The sequence below is a fragment of the Pleurodeles waltl genome, chromosome 3_1 (genome assembly GCF_031143425.1).
Source record: "Pleurodeles waltl isolate 20211129_DDA chromosome 3_1, aPleWal1.hap1.20221129, whole genome shotgun sequence".
NCBI classification, from domain to species: Eukaryota; Metazoa; Chordata; class Amphibia; order Caudata; family Salamandridae; genus Pleurodeles; species Pleurodeles waltl.
The window spans coordinates 1788899926-1788926687 of record NC_090440.1 but is presented as its reverse complement, the minus strand read 5'-3'; the positions used below and the strand labels follow the sequence as shown (position 1 = coordinate 1788926687).

The following is a 26762-nucleotide window of genomic DNA, read 5'->3' as shown; positions in this document are numbered from 1 at the left end:
CAAGAAAGGCTAGGAGGAGTGTGCATTCAAAATCATAGATAGATGAAGAAGGGTAGAGGGTTTTCGAGCAGAGACTGAGGTACAAACCACTAAACAAGACGTGCAGGAGAGTTGGGTGACTAAGGGTGTCTTGGAAAATATGTCTTGTATAAATCAGTGAAAGCAGAGTACTTTGAGGAAAGTAGGATATGGAATGACAGTAAGCAGAAGGTTTATCAAAACTAGATGAAGCCAGAGGCGGTCCCAGTATAGTTTAATGCATTGTGTCTGCAGTGCACAGATCACAGACTTTACCTCCGTTACCTGCCCCCTCCAGTCACAAGCCAGACAATGTCAGACTGGCTTGGCTCTTGAGCAGAATCTTTATGAACACATGAATGTCATTTTACACACCCACGCCCTGCTGCGCCATGCAGTGGTTGGCAAGAAGCTGCAGTGCGTGCTGGGACGGGTGTGCCCTCCCGCAGAGTGGGAACATTCCCATGCATGCTCTGGGGCCTACCTCAGCTGATGCTCTTCATGTTACACTAGGCTGATTGTTTCGTTGGTGCACCTTACGGGCTGGCACAGCTGGCAGCCTTCCCCAAGCTCCCTTTGGAGCCTTAAAGAAAGAAGCAGCAGTCATTCTCCAGGGCTAACTGGCTGCTTCCCTTTTCAATGCTGCGCTTCTTTCACAGAATTGTATTTGGAGTTCATGTAATCCACGACTCATTGTTTTTAGCCCCTGACCTTAATATTACTACATGATGCATTCTGGGAGTTGTAGTGTAGGTTCACAACAATATGATGGAAATAGTAGATGATAAGGTTTTATGAAGGGGAAATCCCTGGACTGGAAATATAATGTCCCTGGTGAAATGGAGTCATCTGGCAAACAGCAGCAAGTTCAGATGCCAGGCTAGTCTTATTTGATTCTGTTATTTGCCAGTAAACGTCTACACAGCCGTAAGTAACTGTCTATGTATGATGAATCTGTATATCACGCACATGCTACAGGATGTCCTCTGCACACACTGGCAGTGATATATTTTTTTCTGAACAAAATAACTACATTTAGTTCAGGTTTTTCTCTTGGTATTTAGCAGTCAGTCTTATCATATGCTTTATATGCAGCAAAGGTTACCTGAAGACTTGGTTGAGTGCTTAATTTAATAAAACAGTGTATAACTGCCTACAAATCATTTGATGCTATGACCATAAAGTGGCAGTCTAGAAACATTATTCCTTTTTGTGAAGTTGTCTCCGCTACCTGGCCCCAGCCTTGTCTCTGCTCTCATCAAGCCTTTCTTTACTTGGCCCCATGAAGAGCTAGGAGCAGTTTTCAAAACTCCGGTAAAGCCTGAATTACTTACCTTTAATCAATGTTACTACAATTCCCCCTCCTTTCTTCCAGAAATTACACAGTGAGGTTTTGTCATATGAAAAAGCTTTATTGATGTCATAACTACACTTTTACAATTTCTTTATTAGGCTTCTTGCTTTCTCAAATTTGCTTGAATATGTATCATTAGCTCACTCTTTTATAAAAATTTACCTGGGGGAGAAACCCCCCGGACCACTTTATTGTGATCGGGCTTGCTCGCTATGCTCGTTTGCCACATGGCACTCATGTCGCACTTTTACGCCCCACCACTTTCAACTATCACCAGCCGCCACTGGTGACCGGATATCAATTATTGAACGCAAGTGTTCTACCTACACTTAGGAATTCTTAAAGCACCACATTCATATCTGCTGTCTTTTTAAACGTGCACTTCCTAAAAAGTATGCATTGTATTACTGTTGATTGGCATTATGTTTATAATATACCAATCTATTTTAAAAAATCTGTATGTAGTCTTTGTGGTGTATTGATTATGTTGCTGTGTGTGTCTGTTGCACAAATACTTTACACATTGCCTCTTCAGATAAGCCTGACTGCTCTATACCAAGCTACCAGAGGGTGAGCACAGGTTATCTTTTAGTGTGTACTTAACTTACCCTGACTAGAGTGGTGGTTCCTGCCTGGCATGGGTGCATACCTCCGCCAACCAGGAATCCCTTTTCTAACAATACAGATTATCTGTCCTGGTAGGAAAGGGGTTTTGGATCTTGAGAGTGCTTTATACGAAATAGAGCACTATTAATCAGTGCAAAAATATTAACATATCTCATTTGCCCTACCCGAGGTATTTACTATACTAAACTATATTCTATACGAAAATGGACTGTTTGAGCTATGGCTGTATTTACCTGGCCCTCTCAAAGCCAACTCAGCGGAGACGCTTTTCAAATCAAAACAGTTGAAAAGCAACAACTAGCTGTTGTGTAATACTACAGTTCACACAATATACATTCTACTACTTCACATTTAGTAAAGTCACCACATCAGTGTAAAACAAAACAAAAAACACACTAATATGCAAGTTAGGATATTACTAGCAAATGATAGACTGCAGTCTCCAACACAACGTTGTATGCTGTGTTCATTAGCTTGATACTATACAATGACTAGTTATTATTTATTGGTAATCTTAAGGTTAGATAGATGTAAGCCTCAATAACACACCCATACCACGCTGTGCATAAAAACGTCACAACTCGCATTCCATCATATATCAGTAAGCAGTTGCATTGTATGGTGAGTTTGTTTGGCACTTACCAACACAGTCAAGGCACTGAAGGACGTTGTAGATTGGTAACCAGCTACTTTGTGGAGCCCAGAGTTAATGTCTAATGCTAGTATTTTTGAATAATCATATATTAATCAGTTCCTAAATTGCACAGTTAGTTGCCATTTGTAGTCTAGAGAAAATTATTTTTATTGATTCAGTGGTTTCAATTATGGATAATTTTGCATTATTGATAGTATCTTTGTGATGTGATGGTAGGCGAGGGGCATGCAGTTGAGTATGTGCACCGTGCCATTTTAGTTGTCCTGGTCTATTGTAGTGTATGTATCATAATACAGATCTATGCATCTTCAGGATTACTTATTCAAACTGGGTCATTGAAACTACTAGAGAGCATTCAGTAAAGTGTAGGTATGGACGGGTTAGTATTAAAGGATAGAGGAGCTAAGGACAGGTGCGGGTTCAAGTTAGTAGGGGTAGACACAGACCTGCTATGGAATTCATGTGCATTTGTGAATGGTTCCCACGTGGTGCCGTGCAGTAAGTATAAGTACTAGTAGAATTATAGGACAGAGGAAATACGGACAGACGTGGGTTCAGTTAAGCAGTGTAGAAAGTAGCCTGTTATGTATTTCACATGTGCTTTGTCAATGGTTCAAATGTGGTGTCATGCAATGAGTAAGTTATAGAAGTGTTTATTATTATTTAATATTTATGTTTATTTAAGAGAGTTGTACCCTCCAGATGCGTTTACTGAGATTTGTTGGTGTTTCTATGGTGCTGTTCAACATATCTGTAACTTGGGTTCAACTAGACAGAGATCTTCATCATCCTTCTTATTTCCAGATCCACCTAGGATTCTCATATTTGTGTACAGTGCCTAGAGTAACCTGTATTTATTGTCAGATACAGAGTGTGAAAGACATAAAGGACAAATAAAACAATGGATGGCTATAGTCGTGTTGTGGGTAGAGTCAACCATGAGTTTGATGAATACAAATGTTAAAACATGAACTGGTCTAAGGGCTGTGAACAAGAGCAAGTAACCTCCAGCGAGTGGTTGTGTACTCTACCCATGGCATTCATCCTTGAGCAGGTAGCAATGTATTGTACCCAGGAGCAACTGTCCCCTAGTTGGTAGCCAGGGGCTTGACACAGAAGCAGCTATCCCCCAGCTGGTATCCAAGGGCTGCACCCAGAAGCAGCCATCCTTCAGCTGGTAGCTATGGGCTGAACCCATGAGACACTGTCCCTGCTGGATCATACCTATAAACCCTGCAGTCAATGGCAGAAGGAAGAAGGAGACCAAAAGATAAACATGGGCTGGCCCATCGAGAGAGGGTGAGAATTTATGAGATCTGTTCCTTCGTCAGGATAGTAGGTTGGGCACAGGCCAGAGAGGTCAGTTATACATAGTCAGCAGTACTAGCTCCTGTCCCTGACTTGACACATATCCCTGACACTGTCCTTGCTTCCCTAGTCTCTAGGAAAATGGGTGCAGTAGCAGTAAGCAGGGAACTATGTGTCCTATTTACTTTTATATTTCCACACTTTTACCTTCTCCTATACCCCCAGCAGGAAATACAAAGTATTTTGCAAGGCTAAGACTGGGACCAAGGTTCGGACCTGTTATCGCGTTAGGAGTCAAACGCTGCATGATCTGATTCCCACTACACCTGGCGAGTTACTAAATCAGCCTCCAGGTCAGGTAACGTACACACCTCCCTACGTGTAACCGGAATTTTCAGTGTGGTCCACTCTGATATCGACCCTGCTGCCATTGCACTTGCTAACCAAATAAAAGTCTCCTAATATGCTTTGTTTTTAGTTGGAAAATCAGAAATAACGTACCTCAACATTTTACGAATGTACATTTGAACAGAAACTCCTTTCACTGTTATTGAAGGGATGGAACAGCTGTTTTACCCAGGGGCCTAGCTTGGTGAATAAGATCGGAGGGGTGTGAACTTCAGATTTCCTAACAATAGTGCCGGCATATCGTGAGAAAATGCATTATATGAGAAGCAGGACACGCGGAAGGCTTAAGGGACAGTAATTGTTCTTAGGATTATTTAAAACACAATATTTTTCCAACCAAGCAACATTTTTAAGACCTTTAAAAGTTTGTGTGTATTAAAATCCTCTGTGAAATCCGACAGACACCTCAGCATACCCGACTGAAAGCAGTTGAACCCAACCTTTTACTACAGAATGTATTTTTAGAGGGGGTGTAACATCCCAAACAACCCCCCTCACGCTACGCCCCTGGATTTACCTCATAGAAACCACGCACTAAGCTCTCCGTTTGCTGCACCACTCCTCGCTCGATCCTCCACTTCACCATTCGCTCAATGTACTCTTTCTTATTCTTTTCAGTAACCGGAATGTTAGCGCCCCCGGGTTTTAATTCCCGTTCAGTGATCTGTCATATAAAGAAAGAAAACAAGCTTACTGTTTGTGAAGTATTAGTGGTGCAAAGCAAATAATGTACTCCTCATTTATACGCAAGGAATCCTTACATTGTGCCAAGGTGGAACAGAAAGAACACTTTTCAAGAGCTTGGAAATTAGTGACCTGTGCTTACATCTTAGCCGTGCAAAGAAAACATTTCCTCTAAAAATATATTACATACTCATGCATCCTAAAAGTGTAAAACAATCGGGGGTACTACATCTGATATATAGACTTGCCGCAACAAAGGTGCTCTGTACCTCAGACAGGGTAGTTATGAGTGACTTGGAATTTAGTTGTGACGTTACCAGTTACAGAAATATGGTTTCCATCACGTGTCTCGGCACCTAAATTCTTTAATCATTTGGGTTAAACCCTAAAAAATGGGGACAACTGACGAGAATCCCGAATCGATGGTTCAAAAACAAATGCATTCCCTTTTTCTGAGGAGTCCAGCACCCCCATTACCGCCTGCTGTGAGCTGGTGCGCAGTGGGAGAGGAGGGGAACAGCAGCTCGCGGTGTTGGGGCAGAGAAGCTGCTAGGTGTAGGTAGGCTAGCCACACTTTTAGGATGTTGGGAGATGGACTAAGGGCGAGTCGTCCTGTGCTAGTTCCTGCAGTCTCTTGTTGGGCGTCCCGTGATTTAACATGAATCACACCTCGTAAAACTAGTTCTGGTGTTAGCGAACCTGGTAATTGCAGGACTTGTAACAGGACCTCTTGTGATTGGGCAGTGTTAGCTCCCATACCCCATCGGTGTTATGGCTCCCCCAAACATGTTATCAAGGCCACTGAGTTCATTGGTAGGTTGGAGATTATCAGTTAACCCGTTTCTGACACATTAGGCCTTATTCACATCGAATTGTGCATATAAATTTGGATTACATATGTAAGTTAAGTAGTCTCTTTTACAAGTAAAACACGACTTTTACAGTTCATAAAAGCTGTGATTGTGCTTGTGAAAGAATTACTTATGAAAAGATTCCTCTGTGAGGAAATCTGCTGTGAGAGAAGACTGTCGATCGTGGTACAGGAATGCCCTAGCAGTTTGTGAACATCCTGACATTTACATGGTTGTGAGTATTCACAATCTCATATGCCAGTCCTTCTTACCCAGAAAACTGTTGGAAATTTACTTAGGACAATGAACCGCACATGTCCTGCAGAGCGACCAAAGAGATTATACCAAAAGAATACTCTTATTGAGGGCCATTGGCTTAATGTATATAACTCATTTACCCTTTAGTAAGAAGAACAAGTTTGTGTAAGGTTAACAATTAACTAGAGTGTGTGTATGAATTCTATACATAGACCACAAGGTCACTATCAGCAACACCATAGCATGGTAAAATCCCATAGTGTATTATGCAAAAGTATATAGGTTACAGTTTACAAGTGAAGGGTCATAGGATAGCGGTCATACCAGTCTTGGGTTATTAGATTTACGGCATACACACTACAGGAGTAATTAGAAGTATGGTGTACACACAACAGGAATACATCCCTTTGTAATCCAGAAAAGGAAAGTAACTGCCCCAAAATAGGCTGAGGTCTAAGGAAAGGGGTTTCTCCATTGGAAACATGTTTTTCCTATGCAGAATAAAAAATGAATTTGAACCTGTTCTTTTCAATAATATGAAAATGTACATATTTATTTTTGCATGAGATAATGTAATTATCAAAGCTTTCTCAGAATTACGCTTTGAAAGCTCTGGCTTGCACAAGTTTTCAGGTGTTAACAGAAAGAGTTATGCAAATTCCCACAGGGTGCCTTAAGGGCTTTTTCTAAGTCCAGTGCAATAAGAGGTGCGCTACTTAAGCACCCGCAATTTGCAATAACATGTTACATTTTTACTGGTGTGCTATTATTGCCATTCACCATTTCAATGTATGCACCAGTAAATGAGGGACAATTGACTGTTTTCACTTTGCAAAGGTAATTCCATGGCAATTTAAAGTGAATAAAATGTACTAAATTAAAAAAATAACTGAAATAAAAATATGCCATTCAATAAAAATAGACTGTTACGAGATGAAACTGTTCTCATAATTTAATTTGTAGTAGTTAGCTATATTTTCAATGTCACATGTCAGAAACGAGAACCAGTACGAACAATACATAACTGCTGAGCTCAGACTGGCACCAGGGTTGTGAGACAGAACAATGAAGCCTGAGTTACAAAGCAGGAACTCTTAAATGCAGCTCTCTCCCATAGCCGTGTTTCTCGGGGGAGGGAGTTTTTCTTAAATTACATAGGCAAACCAATATTCAAATACACTAAGTTGGACCCGAGAACAGTATATGCAAGGACTAAGTTGCATAAAGGGACAATTGTATAGGCAGATTTTCAATGCATGTGATTAACTATAGGGGGGGGGGGGTTGGGTACAGGATCACAAATAATGAATCAGCAGTTCTACTTGACATATGTGATGCAATTCTTTCTATCGTCTCATGAGAATGGTTTGCTACAGTGAAGCTCAATTCTTTATTGTATTGTCGGGTTCATATAAAATACAGCTGTCGTGGGATATATGTTGCTTAACCTATGTATCTATGGGCCCAGGAAGCTTTCATCCACCTGAAAGAGTGGAACCAAGCAGCTTTCCAGTTGTTTTCCATAAGGATCATAAGGTAACCGACGATCCAGGACGTGTAAGTGTACCTGCCAAAGCCTGGCCACCCGTGAACCACATATAAGATCTCACTAGAGTTGCTCTTCTGGTCATTGGTAGTAGACTATTGCAAGTGGCCTCGTAAGATCTAGTCTGAATCTAAAATATCTATACTGCCAGCACCAATACATTTTCACCTTCATGCAACTCCAATGCATTTCTATGAGCTCCCGTTGTTAGGGGCCAGGATATTACTTACCAGACCCTACCTGGACACAACTGCATCCACTCATCTTCACTTACTCAGCCACTTCTGCCGCCGCTATTTCAAAATTAGTGGCATAAAAATGTGTTTACACATTTTATTCCCTTGATTTTAATTATTATTCTTACTTCCAGTCCTTTAATGTGTGGGGCAACAATATGTACCTTTGTTGAGGGAAAGGTTTGCAATACGAGACTGATTTCAATTCAGTCAGGTGGCTTTAAGTCTAGGAATAGAAACGTTGGCAAAAAACTTGCAACACCATGAATGACTGAATGTAATACTTTTATGTAGAGAGCACTTAAATGGGAAAAACCTGAGTTATTTTCAGTATTATTGCCCAAAACCTCATGACACAGAAGCTACCATTCAAGTCCTTTCAGTCGCAATGGATGTTAAAATCTCAGTATTGCAGATCACCTCATAGCCAGCAAAAAATAAACACCAAAACAGATTAGATAACGATAATGGTACAAGATATTTTTCTAACAAAAATACAAACATCACTCACTTGCCCAAACACTTCCTCATTGACCGTGAATGTGAGGTCCAGCATGTCATTAATGTCATTGTCTTTCATCCACTGCAGGCTCTGGTGAAACTCTTCATCAAGATACTCTAAGTCACTCAAATCACAGAGTCTAAGAGCACAACAAAGAAACCAAAGGAAGGCCATTTAGATTTTTTTACAGTGTGCTAGTTAAATTGCAATGCAGGTTCCATTTACTTGGAGGTTGACTTTTAAAGCCGATTAAAAATCAGACACACTGCAGCAGATCGTCAAATACTGTTAAACAACTAGTGCATAAATTATGAAAATAAAAAGAGCAAAAACAAAAAACATAAGTGCAGGGGCCCAAAGTCTTTTTTACAGAAAGTCACTGCCAGTGTTGGATAATGTTGGGGCTGCCGGATACCAAGGCCTCCTAGTGTTGATTCTACCTCATGCATCTTTCTTTCACCACCGTACACTTCCGGCCCCTTTGTCTCAATCGAACAAGTTACTTAGATACTGTAACACTCTTTCTGGGAGAGACTTGATTAGCCACAGATTCCTCACATTTAGAATATTCCCCAGGCATCAGACTGGGTCAGGAAACGTTTTCCATAGTACCTCTGCATGCCAGAAAACAACACCGTGCGGCTACGCAATGATGCTGTTCCATTTTAGAAATTACGTGCATGTCCTATAAAAGGCGCTATTCCTTCACACGGAAGTCAGTTGCTTTTGAGACTGCGCCCTCATACATGGGGCCCCAAAGCAAATTGGGAAACCAGTGTGTAGACTCCTAGACCTGGTTCTTGTTATTAAGTAGAGTCCAATCACAGACAGGTAAGGATTCAGATACTATAAAAAGTATCTACCAGAAAGAGCATTACAGAAAGTAAGAAACTTGTTCTGATACAGACATCAAGCCGCAGATTGCTTTTGAATAGATACCAAAGCAGTAACAGTCAGAGGTTGGTCTGTGAATGGACTCAACTAGAAAGTCCTGCAGGACATCGAGCGGGCAAAGTGCCCCTCTCAGCGAACTTGGCTATCAAGACAATAGTGCTTTGTGAACGTATAGAATGACACGCACGTAGCTCCCTGGTATATGTCTAGGAGAGGGACTCCACAAGCTAATGCATTAGTAACAGCTTTAGCCCTGATAGAATGAGCCCTGAGTCCTTCTGGCTACTGTTTCTTCACCAAAGTGTAGCAGATCTTAATGAAGAGCACAATCCAACTGGCGAGGTACGCTTCTGCACAGCTTTGCCTTTGTTCGCTCCAGCGAACCCCACAAAGAGCTGTTTGTCCACCTGGTGTCCTTTGGTACAATCTATGTAGAAGCTCAGAGCTCTCTTGAACACAACGTGGTGGTGTTTCTCCTCCTTCGAACTGGATTGAGTTAGAGTATAAAAGGTCAGTTTGACTGATGTGGAACAGAGTCACAACCTTTGGAAGAAAAGATGTTCTGGTTCGCAGAACTAGGTTGTCAGGGAAGAAGATGGTGTATGGTGGAGTAACACAGAGAGCCTGAAGCTCACTCACACGTAATGCCGAGGTAAGGGGATTGAAGAACACATTCTTGATGGTAAGGAGCCATAAAGAACAGCTGTGGAGTAGTTAGAATGGAGTCCACATTGGATAAGGATGAGATTGAGGTCCCACTGGGGAATCACAATAGGAGAAAAGGGGAAACACATGTTGTAGCCCTTTCAAAACTCACATTACAATGGGTGACTCAAACAACGAGGGCTGATCAGGGAACTGTAAGAAGGCCAAAAGGGGCTAAAATATAACCCTTAACTGTGCCCAGAGAAAGTCCTTGCTGGTAGGAGATAAAACAAACAAGACTTCAAACAGTTTGGCCTAGATGGGATCAATCTGGTGTGCGCCCCACCAAACTCGTCCCAACGGCAGATGTATACAGTTTTCATCGAGGGACGCCTTTCTGCCAAGATGACATCAACCACCTCCAGAGGAAGGTCGAAGGTGTTCAGCTGTCACCTCTCAATTTTCATGCATGAAGGTGGAGACTGCATATCCTCCCGGAGGGGCAGCCTAGTCAGAGGACAGATACTCAAGCTCAGGAGTTCAGGATACCATACTCTCATTGGCCAGTACGGAGCCACTAGGATGACTTGGGCCCAGTTGGTTCTGATGTTCTTGAGAACTCCTGGCTATTGGGGAAAGGCATAGAGGAGTTACACTCAAGGCGGACTGTGTCTCCAAGTAGGAGAATCCGTGGAAATGCCAATGTACAGAAGTGATGACATTGCGCATCCTTGATGGTGGTGTACAGATTGAACCAAGGTTTTCCCTATTCATTGAAGAGTCCTTGCACCCCCTCTCAGTGTAAATGGCACTCCTGATCCGCTAGGTGCTGATGGCTGAATTTATCTGCCCTGGAGTTCAATCGGCATGCCATGTGGTTCCCCACCAAGAAGATTCTTTCACAATCCTGCCAATTCCAGAGGCACAAGGAAGGCCTCCTGGCTTAGGGACCGTGGCCCCACCCCACCTGCTGCAGTACCACATGGTGGTGATGTTGTTTGGGAGCACCTGTACCAGCCTCCCCTTCATGGACGGCAGGAAGGCTTTCAGTGCTAAGTTGATGACCCAGCTCAAGTAAGTTGAAATGGAGCTGGGACTCCTCCTGAGACCAAATGCTTTTGATCTCCACCGCTCCTACATGCCCACACTAATCCAGCAGTGATACATTGGTCACTACTGTCAGCACTAAGTGTGGAAGGGAAAGGGGTCTGCCGCAGACTCAATCGCAGTTCAGTAACCACCACTGCAGATCATTTACAGCCTCTGCCAAAATCTAGACCAGGTCAGAGAGTTTTTTTTTATGCTGGTTACACTGGTACTGGTGGTTGATGACTTTTTGGGGTGAGCCCACCTTCAACAGCCAGTCACTGAGTTAGGAAAAGACTGCAACCCATGGCCTCCGGAGGTGTGCTGCTACCACTTCCATCACTTTCATAAACGCCTGTGGGGTGCTGGTGAGACGAAAGAGGAGCACAGCAAACTGAATATTCTTCTCTCTCATCATGAACTGCAGGTACAGCTGATGGGCCGGCAGGATGGGAACGTGGCAATATGTGTCCTGCATGTCCAATGCTACCATCCAGTTTTCAGAAGACCCAATCGCAGTGCAGTAACCACCACTGCAGATCTTTCGTAGGCGCCTACAAGATCTGAGCCATGTCAGAGAGGTTTTCTTGATGTTGTGTTCACTGGGACTTTAGATTCCACTGCAGAGCACGCAAGTACTATATGGCATGTTCAACCAGCAGGATAAAGGTAGCCATCAATACAAGCACCCTCAGAGCCGACATCACTGAAATCCAGGACCAAGGCTGGAAGATCATGATCAAAGCCTGAATATCCTGGACTCTTTCCCAGGGAAAAGGCATGTAACCAAACTGTGTCCAGTATGGCACAGATGAAGGGGAGCACCTGATAAGGAGTCAGGTGTGACTTTGGCACGTTAATAGTGATCCCCAAAGTGGACATAACTTTCGCTGTAGTCAGGAGGTGGTTGACGACTGCCTGGGGTGAACCTGCCTTCAACAGCCAATTGTCGAGGTAGGGAAAGACTGGCACCCCTGGCCTCCGGAGGTGTGTGGCCACCACTTTCATGTACACCTTAGGGGTGCTGGAGAGACCAAAGAGGAGCACAGTGAACTGAAAGGGTTCCTCTCAGACCATGAACTGCAAATATTACTGATGGGCCGGCAGAATGGGAATATAGAAGTAGGTGTGCTGCAGGTCCAACGCTACCATACAGTCTCCAGGATCGAGGGCAGATGCGGCTTGGGCATTTGGAATTTCTTCCTTTGGAGAAAGGTATTGAGTATACAGGTCTAAAATACGACAAAAACCTCCTTGCTTCTTGGGCACCAGAAAGTAGTGGCATTGTAGCCTCTCTATAGCTCCTTTGACCAAAAGTGCTTGCACTTCCTGTTGCAAATTGGCAATAGGGTCCTCTGGCAGTTGTTGGGTGGACAGTGGAAAGTGCAGCAGGTAAGAAAGGAAGGGTAAAGTGTATCCTTTGCAAACATTGTGTAGGACCCTTCTGTCCGAAGGGATCTCTTGCCAACATGGATAAAACCAGTGGATTCTGCCTTCCACTAGGTGGCTGTGGCCCTGTAAGGGTACACTTGAGAGGTTTGACAGGTGAGGCTGCAGGAGGGCAGTGGACTGACCATCTCACTGACCTTGGCCATGGGGGAGGTGGGCACCTCCGTCTTTCCCACAAAATGTTTGGGTTCCCTGCTGAGGTGGGGCAGGCTGGCGGTAAGAGATGCCTCCACCAAAGCTACAAAAGGATTGGTGGAATTATTGTGGCTGGCAAGGCTGGGCAGAGAAGCCCAGACAGCGAGCTGTAGCCCTACTTTCCTTGAGACATTTAAGGACAGAGCTTTTGTCCCCATTTCAGCATTTCCCATCTAACAGCATGTCAATGAGGGAGTACTGAATGTCACCCGAGAACCCAGTCAATTGCAGTGGAGCCTTGAGGCTCTCAGCAGAAAGGTGCTGCGCCAAAAATGTCAAGTCTTATGGAATAAGGCAATGGTGCCTGCCAATCTGTCTGTTAAATGGAGGGCCAGTACAAGGTTTGGCCCAAGCCTCTAGGTGGGTCTCTGTCATGGCCTCATTGAAAGGAAGAGTGGCTCAGAAGTAGTCTGACCCGGTTGTAGAACCTTAGTAAGAATGTTTGTTTTCACCTCCCTGGTGGGGAGCTGAAAGTCAGGGACTTCAGCTGCCCTACATGTAATCATCAAAAACAAAAAATAGTTAGCCTGTTATACCATGAATTTAATGCCAGCATAATCTACAGGTCACCCAATTATTTCGTACTTGAGTTAGACCAACACTAGTCATCAGGTTTCTAAGTCAATAATCTTTATCCTCAAGTCTGCCATCTTTTCATAACATACGTATTAAAGCCAGAAACTTAATGATAATTTAACCATGAAATTCAAACATTAATGGAAAGATATTTCACTTTACTCATGTATTTATGACAGTAAAGTATCTGATTACATAACATGGATATCATATTGACCAACATAACCTAACAAACCTAAGACACAAAACAAAAAGCAAAAAGTCACAAAAAAACATGACTTTCAAATATAAACAATAATTAATTCAATGTTCATTGATTTTCATAAACATACCAAGTTAGTTAAAGGACACCATGAATGCCATCAATAATTTGGAAGATAGAGAATTTGATGAAGCTACGAATACCTTTGTAATCCTTGATATAGTGAGCCTTCATATGAATATTTCCCAAGAAAATGTGTTGGAAGCTATGGAACATTTTTTGAATAGACTTCAGCGTCTACATGAAGTTCCCACTGAATATATTCTGGAACTAGCAAAACTATGCCTTAAATTCAATTTTTTTAAATTACAATAATCTGTTTTATATACAAATAAAGGGAACCGCAATGGGATGTCCCTTCATGCTGGGAATGGCCATAATGTTCATGGCTCTTTATGAAGAGAAATGGAGTTTCAACGACATCCCGTTTGGGAAGTATATCCTTACCTGGAAAAGATATATTGATGACTTCTTGATGATATGGAGAGGCCCTGAAGAAGAGATCCAAAACTTTGATGAATGGCTCAACACCAGGATCCCTGACATAAAACTCTTTACAACAACTAGTAAAAAGGAAATACATTTCCTGGACATCACTTCACAGCATGACCACAATAGAATATATACTACCTTGTACACAAAGCAGACTGACAGAAATACTTTCTTACACTACTCAAGTTTTCACCAGGGGACCTTGCGCAATAACCTACTATACAGTCAATTCCTATGAATACGAAGGAATCGTTCCAAAAGAGATTACTTTTTGAATGCTGGTAACTTATTAATCAAATTAAGGCAATTCAATTGCCCACAAAAATTGTTGAAATGCACAATGAAATACGTATGGTACACATCTAGGGAGAATTTATTACAACGAAGAGACAAGAAAATGACGAATTTGATGTTGCATGTTTACAGGACTTCAAGGAACTGCCTCCATTTGCTTTAAAATGTAACAGAAATCTTTGTGGGAGTCTGACCAGATACAACACTGTATTGAAAAACCCTGCTCCTACCTTAAGTACAATGTTAAGTTTACTGCCAGTAAGGGGGTCACCACAGGTGTGGTAATTGTTAAAACTGTGAGAGCACAATAGAAGGAGAAGAATTCAGATAAGGAACATCAGAATTAAACACATGGAATTCACAAACTGCAACACAAGGAAAGTCGTGTATTGTGTTGTCTGTTCATGTGAGAAGGCCTACATAGGCAAAACTAATCAAGAAGTGAAGAAACGCATTGTTCAACATAAATCACAAATCACTGAAAATGGACTGAACAAATTACCAGAAATTGGCAATTTCTTGTCTTACTTGTGCCTATAAATGACCTATGACACCTGACAAGGATGTTTCTGAAGAAGGGAGTTATACTATTTGCACATGTAAAATATGGGGGAGTTTCACAACACATAGACGTGACAAATATAGGAGGCCGTTCTGCCTTTGAAGTTGGCAAACTTCAATGCAAAGTCTCAAGTGTTTGCAAGATCCTTCCAGGTTGGAGACTGGATTGTGTGAGGGCAGGCACAGTCCTTTCAGGTGTAAGCGACCACTCCTCCCTCCCCTCTAGCTCAGATGGCTCATCAGGACAGGCAGGCTACACCCCAAACCCATTTGTGTCACTGTCTAGAGGGAATTCACAACAGCCTAACTGTCAAACTGACCCAGACGGGGAATCCACAAACAAGCAGAGTCACAGAATGGTTTAGCAAGAGAATGCCTACGTTCTAAAAGTGGCATTTTCCAATTCACAATATAAAAACCAACTTCACTAAAATATGTATTTTTAAATTGTGAGTTCAGAGACCCCAAACTCCAAATTTCTATCTGCCCTCAAAGGGAATCTCCACTTTAAAGTTATTTAAAGGCAGCCGCCATGTTAACCTATGAGAGAGATAGGCCTCGCAACAGTGAAACCTAAACTTGGCAGTATTTCACTGTTAGGACATGTAACATACACCAGTACAAGTGGTACCTTTTAAATACACTGCACCCTGCCCATGGGGTTATCTCAGGCCTACCTTAGGGGTGCCCTACATGTATAAAAAGGGAAGGTTTAGGCTGGCAAGTGGGTACACTTGCCAAGTCGAATTGGCAGTTAAAACTGCACACACAGACATTGCAGTGGCAAGTCTGAGCCAGGTTTACAGGGCTACTAATGTGGGTGGCACAACCAGTGCTGCAGGCCCACTGGTACCATTTGATTTACAGTCCCTGGGCACCTCTAGTGCACTGTACTAGGAACTTACCAGTAAATTAAATATGCCAATCATGGATAAACCAATCAACAGTACAAGTTACCTAGGGAGCACTTGCACTTTAGCACTGATTAGCAGTGGTAAAGTGTGCAAAGCCAATAAACCAGCAAAAACAGAGCTTAAAAAAACAGGAGGAAGAAGGCAAAAGGTTTGGGGATAACCCTTCAAAAAGGGCCATTTCCAACACTTTTGCTAACCTCTGGGTCCTTGGGGATGTGAAAGAATGACATTTAGTGGCATGACAAGTAAGGTCTTTTTCCCTGTTCTCCCTTAAGGGTTGATCTGTACTACCTACTTCTGGCTTTTCGTTTTTTGTTGCACTTGAGTCTCCCTGATACACACTTGTACCTTCCTGCAGAAATCATTTCTTGTAGCAGAACATGCAGTGTTGCTGAGCCAAATTATACTGAGATTTTTAAGAAGGTAATGCATTGTGCTTGATTATCTCGTTGGGTCATTTTTACAGAGGTGCTCCATTCATCTACTTTCAGGAGACTGAGAGATGTAATTTCTGATGCATGACATACGTTCCAATTTATTTCTATTTTTAAATAGTGTCTGCCATTAAACTTTGTACAGACCTGAGAAAGACCTTCATCATTAATTATCAGGCCCACACAGAAGGTCGAAACACATCGGCGAAAAAACAGTGGATTAGGAGGGCGAATGCACCCACATAAGGCCAGTGATAGCCATTTATTGGAGACCATAAGGAGTTATGTATGTCCGAGGAAATCACACAAGGGTACTTTGCAGTGCCCCTGCCACATATGTGCTACAGGTATCATTAAACCCAGACTCTAGGATGGTGATGACCTGTCCCCACTGACAGTGAAAAAGGACACATATGTATATTTTTGTTGGACTCTTATGTATGTTTATGAAAATCTATGAACATTGAAATAATTATTGTTTACATTTGAAAGTCATGTCCTTTTGTGCTTTTTGCTTTTTGTTTTGTGTCTCAAGTTTTTTTTTAAAGTTATATAGGTCAATATGATATCCATATAATGTAATGAGATAACTTAATGTCATAAATACACGACTGAAGTGAAATAGCTTTCCATTGATGTTTGAATTTGATGGTTAAATTATCAATAATTTTCCGGCTTTAATATGTCTGTTATGAAAAGATTATGAAAATATGACAGATTTGAGGATGTGAGGATAAAGAATACTGACTTAGAAACCTGATGACTAATGGTTGTCAAACCCAAGCACAAAACAATCATGTGACTTGTAGTTTACATTGGCATTACATTCATGGTATAAGGAGCTACAATTTTTTTGTTTTTGAGTATTTATGGATCCCACCCCTTTTTTGCCATAACAGGATTACTTCCTATTAGGTTAGACACTACATGTGATCATACTGTAGGACGCAGATTCTTCAGTGGCTAAGCTGGGAGAAGAGAAAACAGCTGTCTCTGAAGAGGTATCTAGCCCACTAGCCTTCTGCAAGTCCTCATACCAATTGTCCTTAACATAGACCTGGACAAACTCATCACCTTGGTCATAGCCTGTGTCGAATAAGAAATGCTGTGAATGCTGCATTGGAGAAATTCAAGTGTAGGAACTGGTGTCTCGACGTTGGAGAGGACAATCAGAAACACCGCCTTGAAAGTTGAGATCAGCATCAATGTACCTGGGCTTGACATGGATTTGGGTGCCACGGATGACACTTGAAATGGAGCAGAGGGCAGCAGTGGCACTGAGGGTCCAGCTAGTGCCAAGGGTGAACCTGTCTGCGGTAGTCCAGTTTTGTGGGGCCCTAAGGCATGCAAGAGGGAGTTCAGAAGAACTGAAGCATAGCTAAATGGAGCTCTTCCATCTGGTGCTGCAGGCCTAAAGGCCTGCAAACTCAGGTAGTACCAGAACCAGCTGCAGAATTGGCTCTGAAATCAACTGACTTTGGAAGCAAGGTGCCTGCACATGCCTCATCAGAGGACTGGAAATGCCACAAAGGAGTGGAACTCTTGCTTTCACTTATTGCGTTTTTTGTGCTTGCCAGAGAGCTTGGAATACGATAAAGACCTACCTCTTGAGCATCTCTGTTGACTCAAGGAATTGGAGAAGGACCTGGATTGAGCTTTGAACTTGGAGCGGTACTGTCCCTGAGCCTTCTTGTGTCTGGTGACATAAAGACTCCCCTTGCATTCTCCGATGGCCATTGGGGTAATTGACATGCAGTCTCTGCAGATTTTAGAGTCGTGGCCCAGGCACCATAGATATACCTTGTGTCGATCAGTCATAGATACTTGCTTGCAACAGTCCTTACAGAGTTTAAAACCTGTCATGATAGGGGGTGACAACTCTTGCACATTGAAAAAATGTTGTAGAAGATCAAACATGGAGGCAAGGCTCTGTAAGAGATGAGAAGATGTTCCAGATCCGCATCAGAAAGAAAGGAATTGAGGTCAGCCCATGGGAGTGGCACCTTTAGGGGCCCTGCACATAATTTCTGGAGTGGCAGGGAGTCGCTGCTGGGTCGCAAGGCTCCACTTTTTGGCATGCGAAAAAGAGTTTCTGGATCTAGTCTGACACCTGGGTAATATTTAATTTTTGAGGAATCTCTGGCTAGAAGTCTCTATCAGAATTTCAAGTAATTTCTTACCCAAGCTCTCCACTTTGCACTGTTTTCCTATGTTTCTCTTCTTTCTTTAACCCTTTTCTACCTTCTTCTATTTTGCTCTTGGTCAAAACTAAGTCCTCATCCTTAAAAATGAGTGTTGGTACCAATTACATGCAACCACTGCAAAAATTAAGCCCTGCAGACGATGTTTAACAAGGTTCTTAATGATGTGGTAACGTTGTGGCACTCTTTTTAACATGGCCAGTCATGGGTAAGCAATGAGGGATGAATTTTAAAGATATTATGAGCTTCCACTTGATGCATCTCCCTTGTGTCATTGCTGGTGATATTTTTGGCACAACAGCAAAAAGACATAAAGACGCCATTGTTCAAGTATATTTTGATGTGGTATCACAAAGGTTCATCATTGCCTGGGCTAACGTTCATAAACCACCAAGTTTAAGAAATTATTTCAAAGTAGTCAGAAGGGTATGCTAATAATATAAACATAGGCAAGAGCCTATGCTGAGGATTCACAATATGTCGCCTCTTGTTCAATCTTTCTGTTGCTGGCACTTGTTCACAGTTTCCCATTTCTGGGTCAAATCCTCCACATTAAAATACATTTATCACTTACCCAGCCTTATCATAAACTCATAGTCATCATATTTTACTCACATTCTAAGGAGGGCCTTATAGAAGGGTCTTGTGAAGAAGGCATCCAACAAATACTGATGTATCAGGGCAAGACCAAGGATTCGGCCACTGAACCTAAACCTGTGCATACAAAAAGGAGGCATAATCATTATATTTTCCTCGCATTGCAAGTGGACACTTAATAATGATTTGGGCAGAAGCAATCTTTATTAAGAAGCAAGTAGTAATTTCAGCTGCACAAATACCTCATGCAGAACACCAGGGATACCTTCACCAGGCTAAACCTGGAAAGATTGGTTAGCACGCAAAGGTATGGATTTTGGCAACAACTTGGAAATTAGTGCAGTGACGATGATTTGTTTCAGATGGTATTTCCATTCCACAGGAGATTTGTATTTCAATACTTGCAAATCCTGCTGTAATATCGCATCCCAGAATTACCAGTACCTATGGTACCAGTAATTGCTAATGTTGAAAGTTGCACCTGTAGTATCCCCACACAGATAATCAATTAAATCTATCCATGTACCTTGCATTTATTCCACCCAAACACTCACACTGTTCATCCATGCATCAAGCTACCATTTTATTTGAGTAATATGTAAATCCATCCAAGCCATGAAGTATGTAATACTGACACAATAAACAATCACCCAATCCACTCATCTCTCCCTCCATTACTAGATCCACCCACCTATGATTTGAATTATTAATCACTATCTATCTACGTGTTCCTGCACTATATTTAGCAAGTCATATGTTAATCATCCCTAGATTTACATGATAATATTAATTTGTTGGCACAATGTTAACAGGTGGGTTTGGGGAATATGCACTGGAGCATATTAAAAGAAAACAAAAACGAAACATGACAGTGTTATGTAGTGTCAGGCATGATTTAGAAGAGAACTTTTATGGCTCCCAGAGGACTCTGTATTAGTGTGCGATGTACTAGCTAGAACAGAATGCAGGAGAGCTAGCTTCAGAATGTTGGAGTTCACAAGTACATGCAGAAGAATAAAGACTTTGATTTAGAAGTCTGTGTGGCGCATAGTTATTCAGCGTGTATCGGGCTGGGTAAAACGCTACAGGTTAGACCTGTAATAGGTACAGGTTTGGTGTTAGGCCATGACTTGAGACATGGATAAAGTGGGGGGTAGTGTAAGTATGTTAGAGTTACAGGAGAGTCAATATAAATGTCAGTTTTTATACTGTGCTAGCACCTTTACAGATATAATAAGAAACTGAGGCACAGAGAGATACATGCATTTACTCAGAATAACACAGTGTAGCCTGGTGGAGAAACGGGGGTCACACCACAGAACACAGCTTCAGTAGTCATTAAAAGTCTGGAAAAGTCTGAAAGCGGCGGGGATGGCGAACGGGGCACCTGAGTCAGAGATCTTTTGTGAACATTAATTATTAAGAATTGACAGTTTTCTTATTTTTGAGTAATGAAAATCTGCTAACGTTTTTACAACCTTATTAGAAACACACCGTTTTTACATTACTGACTTAGAATCACATTGCTTCATTGTAATTTAACTTTCCATATTATTCTATGCGCCAAAGAAGGAGCAATGTTAAATGGGAATGAAATTCCAAATCTAAGAAATAGAAAAAAATCATCTAAATTGCCATCATACTTCTAAGGCCTTATACATGTCCTCTTCTCTGACGGCAAATGCCGGGACACAATACGTCTGTGAGGTCCTTTTTTGTGCTTGAAGACTCTCAGTTCCACATCTGACTTTTGATCAGGGATTAGAGGGAAGATTTCGTAGACCTAGGGCCCATCCGGTCCTTAATGGGAGAATGCAGAGCAGAATCTGTCCCTGCCGGAAAATGTAGAAGTGGGGGGGTCCGAAGCAGCACAATATCATGCCTGGCAGTGGCAAATGCAAGACATTGTCTGGACACATTTTCATAGTAGTAATAAACACTATGAGACCAGGCATGGTAATGTTATTTTAGCAATACGTTAACAACAACTGACGTCTGAGTGGGAGCGTGGAAAAACAGGGTCGCCTTGAACTGATGTGCGCCAGAGCAGACTAGTATTCACCCTTCCCGCTTTTCTAATATGTAATCTTTGCTTTCTAAATCATTTTATTTGGCTTCTTTTGGGCAATCGTCGCACAGTGGGCGTGGGCTGTAATCATCACCTGTCTTTTTCTACGTGAAACTTTCCAGAGGAGCACATGGGACTTTTATCTCATTCTGAAAAAAAGTAATTTTCAATGTTTGTGAGATTATATAGAGAAGGGGGTTTATACCATCTGCTACAGGTCACAGTACAGGTCAGATGATGATCCTCAAGGGATATGCTTATAACATCTAAATAACACATAGACACCTCAACGGAGTTTTATTCACAGCGTAACCAGGACTGTCAAGGAAATGGAAGTCAGCACTGTCCAATTTAGACTTTAATTGAACACATAGATGCTTGCACGTAGAAGAAGCGTACATCCTCTAGCATGGGGAAGGTTTCCCGGTGCCACTGCCTTTTCAAGGTCTTCTTACCTACAAACAAGAATGGAAAATGCCTTGTGGGCTGTTGTCCTTTACCCTGTATCAATCAAAGAAGTGAGAGGTCTGACCAGCTCACGTCTGCTCCTAGCAAGATACAGGGCTGAGAAGCCTGCAGCCCCAGTCCTCCAGTGACTACAAGCAACAGCTCCTAACAGGGACTACCAAAATGACAGTTTGTACAGCTCTGTAAAAGAATCCACTCACTGTGGGATTACATTACAGGGCACAAGCAATGCTGACACTCAAGGAACATTGGGGGTTATTCTAACTTTGGAGGAGGTGTTAATCCGTCCCAAAAGTGGCGGAAAAGTGACGGATTTACCACCAGCCGTATTACGAGTCCATTATATCCTATGGAACTCGTAATACGGCTGGTGGTATATCCGTCACTTTACCGTCACTTTTGGGACGGATTAACACTCCTCCAAAGTTAGAATAACCCCCATTGTCTTCCTTACAATTGCATGGCGGTAGATTTCAATACATCACAAAGACCTGATAACCACTTAAAGCCTTTCCATCAAATGGCCACCTCTCACAACTATTTAGCAACCAGGAAGTCTTCACTCTTTCATATATCTTAGAAACCAGACCATTCTTCATGTCATAAAAGATGGATGTATGGGTAATACGTTCTTACCATTCATGGTGATTGTCCACGAAGGTCGACATAGGGCTTATCTGTACGGTATAAGTATCGTTGGCAGAGTATTCAAATAAGCCATAATATGGGTTGAAAAGTTCTCTGGATACCAGAAAAAAGAATTCTCGAGAGGGTCCACTGTAATCCAACCTTGAGAAGAAAAAAAATTTCATTAATAAAGCCTCAGACAAAACGATGTACTAGGAAAGAGAGGACAGGAGAAACAGGGGAATTGTAAATGAACAGTCTAAAATTTCCCATCTCCATTTCTAGGTCTTTTTATCATACTAGAACTTATGGATACGTCTCTAGAGCACGAAATATCCTAATACTATTTATAGTGCACAGCCACAGAAGCCACCAAACTGTGCCTGGGAATCTTATTCAGGGCTACTTTCAGAGCACACCCCTGCAGCTCAAAGGTAGGTGGCATCCAGGAACTATTCATGTATATATTTCATCCAAATATGTCACATTTCAACCACCAGAGAGCATGTTGCCATCATTACACATTACATCAGTGAATAAGTGGTTGCAGTAGATGTTTTAGCGAGGACTGATCCGAATGTCATTGTTCCTGGAGCTGACCACTGTCCTCCTATGATTGTGTTTTACATAACATGAGAGGTGTATGTATATAGTTTAACAAGTGATAGAGTGAACTCAGTATCTGTTGAGCGGGTTTGGTGAAGTTTGTTGGAGAAAGGGGAGGCACTGAATCCCAGCTTTGGGACAACAGAATCCAAAACATTCATCAATGATGTGACTACGCATACAGTGACTGATTGACCTGTGTTTATGTGTGTATATCAGGCGCTTTGATACTCTACCTGATATTCGTCAGTGTTTCAGTGGCACTCGTTCTCACGTTTTAAATTGAGAAGCCCTGTAACAATGCGTGATATCTGTGAAGGGCACCCTCCCTCTTGCGCTTTTATAGTCATTCTTGTGAATTGTTAGTTGTTCTCATCCAATAAGGGAAAGGCTACATGTTAGTTCTGCATTCAGTCTAGGTATGCTTTGTGGTCGACTACATATGGAGTGTGGGGATGGGGGGGTTGCCTAATGGTACCATTGAATGGAATCTTTAAAGAAGTCAAAAGACAATACTCACACGTGTGACTGTGGCTAATGAAAGAGGCAAACCCTGCCCTGTGCTGAGCTAGCACAGCTAATCAAGATAGGGCCGCAGGTGTTGTTAATACTCCATGTAAAAGTCTTCAATCTATTCTGATTTCATAATTTCAACTACACACCGACAATAGCTATGAGCGACAGAACATGAACACGTCACATCTCACCCAATCCCTTTAGTAAACAAAATTAGTTTTCGCGGGACGGGTTTTTTCTTCTAACAATTCCTACAGCATTCGTAGAACATTCTATTAAAGTATGCCTTTGAATTACCGTTTGGTCAGCCCTTCTGTGATGCAGCTGAACTTTAGCACGAAAAAAAACATGGTAGAGTGGCAACTGCAATTGTCTTTGGGAATGCGGCGTGTCCTTAGCAATGCAGTCCAGATACATCTCGCGTTCTTTTGGAGCGAGAACTGAGATGAGTTCACGGCTCTGACACAGCGGCCCTGAAGAGCCAAAACCGTGTCCCCAGTCGCCTCGTGGTAGACGTGGGTAGAAGTCTTCTTCCCACTTGCAGCCAAAGAAATTAATGCAGGAGTTGCTCATCAGGAAAAACTAAACAGATGCTGCAGAAAGCTAAACTGAGGTCGGAATTATTTATGAAACAGAAGATAATCATTGATATATGAAAATGAATGAAATTTAGTGGTTGAAAATGACAGCTAAGAAGTTGCACAGGCTTGATAAAAGTATCATGTCTTTTAAGTGACACTACACGCAAAAATATGTGGACAACCTTACCCAGTAAACTAGCTATATTTATACACGTGAAAAACTCCTGCTGTTCTTCCTGCGCTCGCCTAGCGAGGCTGGTGCTCCATTATGGGCGAAGGACCCATTCCAATGTTCCACCAAACAAAGTTTAAACGCTGGCACTCCAGACAACTGAAATGCTTATTCAGACCAAATAAATCCTTGTCAAATTTCAAATTTTCAATTTTCACATGCAAAAGCAGGGCAACGCGTTTCAACCGTCACGGTCTTCATTAGCCCACAAAGAAACAATTAAAATTCACCATGGCCCCTCCTACCTTAGGTATATAACCTCTAACAAATCATTGACATAGAAGATTTTATTTTTTTCTTCTTTTTGTTATTTACTCTTATTCTCGTCAAGTAGATCCTACGATATATACAAAAAATATTTACACGTAAACAATGATCAGATAATCTAAATTCTACTTTAGCACCTTTTCCATTCAATTATCAAATTGAAAACAAACATCATGATGATTCTCCTATTACTAGTAGGATGGCCACATTTACAATGAAAAACATCATAACCAAATTAAATACAGCCCGAACGACTACTGACGCCCATGAACCATCATACCATCATCCTTGACTAATCAATATGTACAAAGAGTTCCTCGTCCTTATTTAAACCCCAAGGATGTTGACTGTTACACCAATATATATATATATATATATAAATATATATATATATATACACATATATATATATATATATATACACATATATATATATATATATATATATATATATATATATATATATATATATATATATATTCCTCTTTCCTGAGAAAAACTGCCTCAGTCACAATCCTTTCGTCAGGACAGAAACAGGCGACGGCACAGACAGTAAAAACTTTGCTTAAAAAAATGTATATTTTATTTCATATTCTTTTCCAAAACGTGCAAAGTGTGAGATACTGCAGAAAACTGGCCTACGCATTTTGGAGGAAAGGCTTTGACTGGGCCATCATGTGATACAGTGTCAAGTAGCCATTTAAAGGAGAATCCCCCTCATACCCACGCCAATGTTTTTTATGCAAGAGACAACATACAGACCACAAAAATATAATATTACATTTTTGTAAGACCAATCTTTGGAATATTTGTCAATTGTGCACAAAACCATCACATTTATATTCTCAGGCTCATTAATGCATGTATAGAAATTCCCCACAGCGAGGTATTCAAAGCTATTTTAACCTGCCTCAATTATCAAGATCGCAAAGAAAAATCACAGTAAAGTACTCATATCTCCTATTATAAGGTGCCAGATATGCACGAAGATTAAAGTGCTAACAAATATTTTTCTAAATATAAAGTGTCATGTATGGTATTTCACAACCATGATCAACAAATCCTCTAAAAAGTTCCTCTAAAGAAAGAATTCCCTAAGAAAAATCCCCTAAAAAACTCCCCTAAAAAAACTAAGACCAAAGAACATCTGCCCTCATCCCCATCCTTCTCTAAATTCTTCTATGAAAACTTTACAATTGTAATTCATCAATGAAATCCCAAATGTTGTATTATCATGATCTTCGACTGGAGTATAATTTTAGTCTATCCCTAAGGTCATATATAGCATTCAAGACAACGTCCTTCCCAAAAAAATCACAGATATTACCAGAAATTGGCAAAAAAGGGAAGAAAATCAACAGAAGGAAGAAAAGAGGGAGAGTGGTAAAGTGGGAAAAAATAGGTGCAGAAAAGACAAGGGGAACATTGTTTCAAATAAGCTTCAATAGATGTTCATTACGCATACTCCAATTTGCACCATACCATATCTTTTGCACTATAAAATCAATCTAAAATCGAGCTCTAGAATTATCATATAACATTTATGAGTCAACCTTTATATAACTAGAGCAAGGAGAGAAAAGAAATGGAAAAAGAAAGAAGAAAGAAGAGAAAGATTAATCCCTCATACTCTGAAATCTCAAGAGTACCAAATGCCACTCAGGCATTCTTTGTATGGCAAACACAACATATGAAGGTGCCAGAGAAGGAATATAGCAATTTCCAGGAGAAATATAAGATTTTTTACGAAAAAGCTTAAGAAAAGAAAAGGAGCAAGGAAAGAGGAAGGGAAGATTTTGGAAGGGGTTGTGGGAGGATCAAACAGCAAAATGCCATGTCAAAGCAAGGAAAAACAAAATGTGAAAATACATCTTATTGCACTCATATTTCCAAATATACCAGGTAACCGTTTCCCATAAAATGGAAAAATATATGTTTAAAGGCGTACATAAAGTTCAGCATCTGTGTTTAACCGCCTGGGTATTTCCGTTCCAAATGCCATAATCCATTTTACTCTGATCCTCTCAGTGCCAGTTCTCGATCACCACCTCTCACAATTGCCCTAACATTGTTGGATTCCATAGTAACATAAGCTGTTATACTCTCTAGCATGCTGTTCCCAGCTATGTTTTTCAATCACATATGAATAGTCTTTATTCATGATCGCTCTTAAATGTTGTAATATATGTCATTTTAATTTATTTACAGTACTTCCTTTATACTTTTTTGCACAGCCACATTCCAAGGACTATACTACAAATGTAGTTTCACAGCATATCAGTTATCCAATTTTCCTCATAGAACCATCAAAACGTTTAAATTCTGTCATGTTCTTCACAAATCTACATGC

At 41.3% G+C, this 26762-nt stretch overlaps 1 protein-coding gene across 5 annotated transcripts in view; it reads right to left on the bottom strand.

The window, feature by feature from the left end:
* Nucleotides 1-26762, bottom strand: part of HECW2 (HECT, C2 and WW domain containing E3 ubiquitin protein ligase 2) — a 1462881-nt gene that overhangs the window by 70001 nt on the left and 1366118 nt on the right. For all 5 annotated transcript variants that reach the window (XM_069225854.1, XM_069225856.1, XM_069225859.1 and 2 more), the window contains 4 exons: nucleotides 22220-22372; nucleotides 19066-19164; nucleotides 8457-8586; nucleotides 4888-5034 (listed from right to left, as the gene is read on the bottom strand). In XM_069225854.1, coding sequence (XP_069081955.1) covers nucleotides 4888-5034; nucleotides 8457-8586; nucleotides 19066-19164; nucleotides 22220-22372 — 529 coding nt within the window. The remainder of the gene's footprint in view (nucleotides 1-4887; nucleotides 5035-8456; nucleotides 8587-19065; nucleotides 19165-22219; nucleotides 22373-26762) is intronic.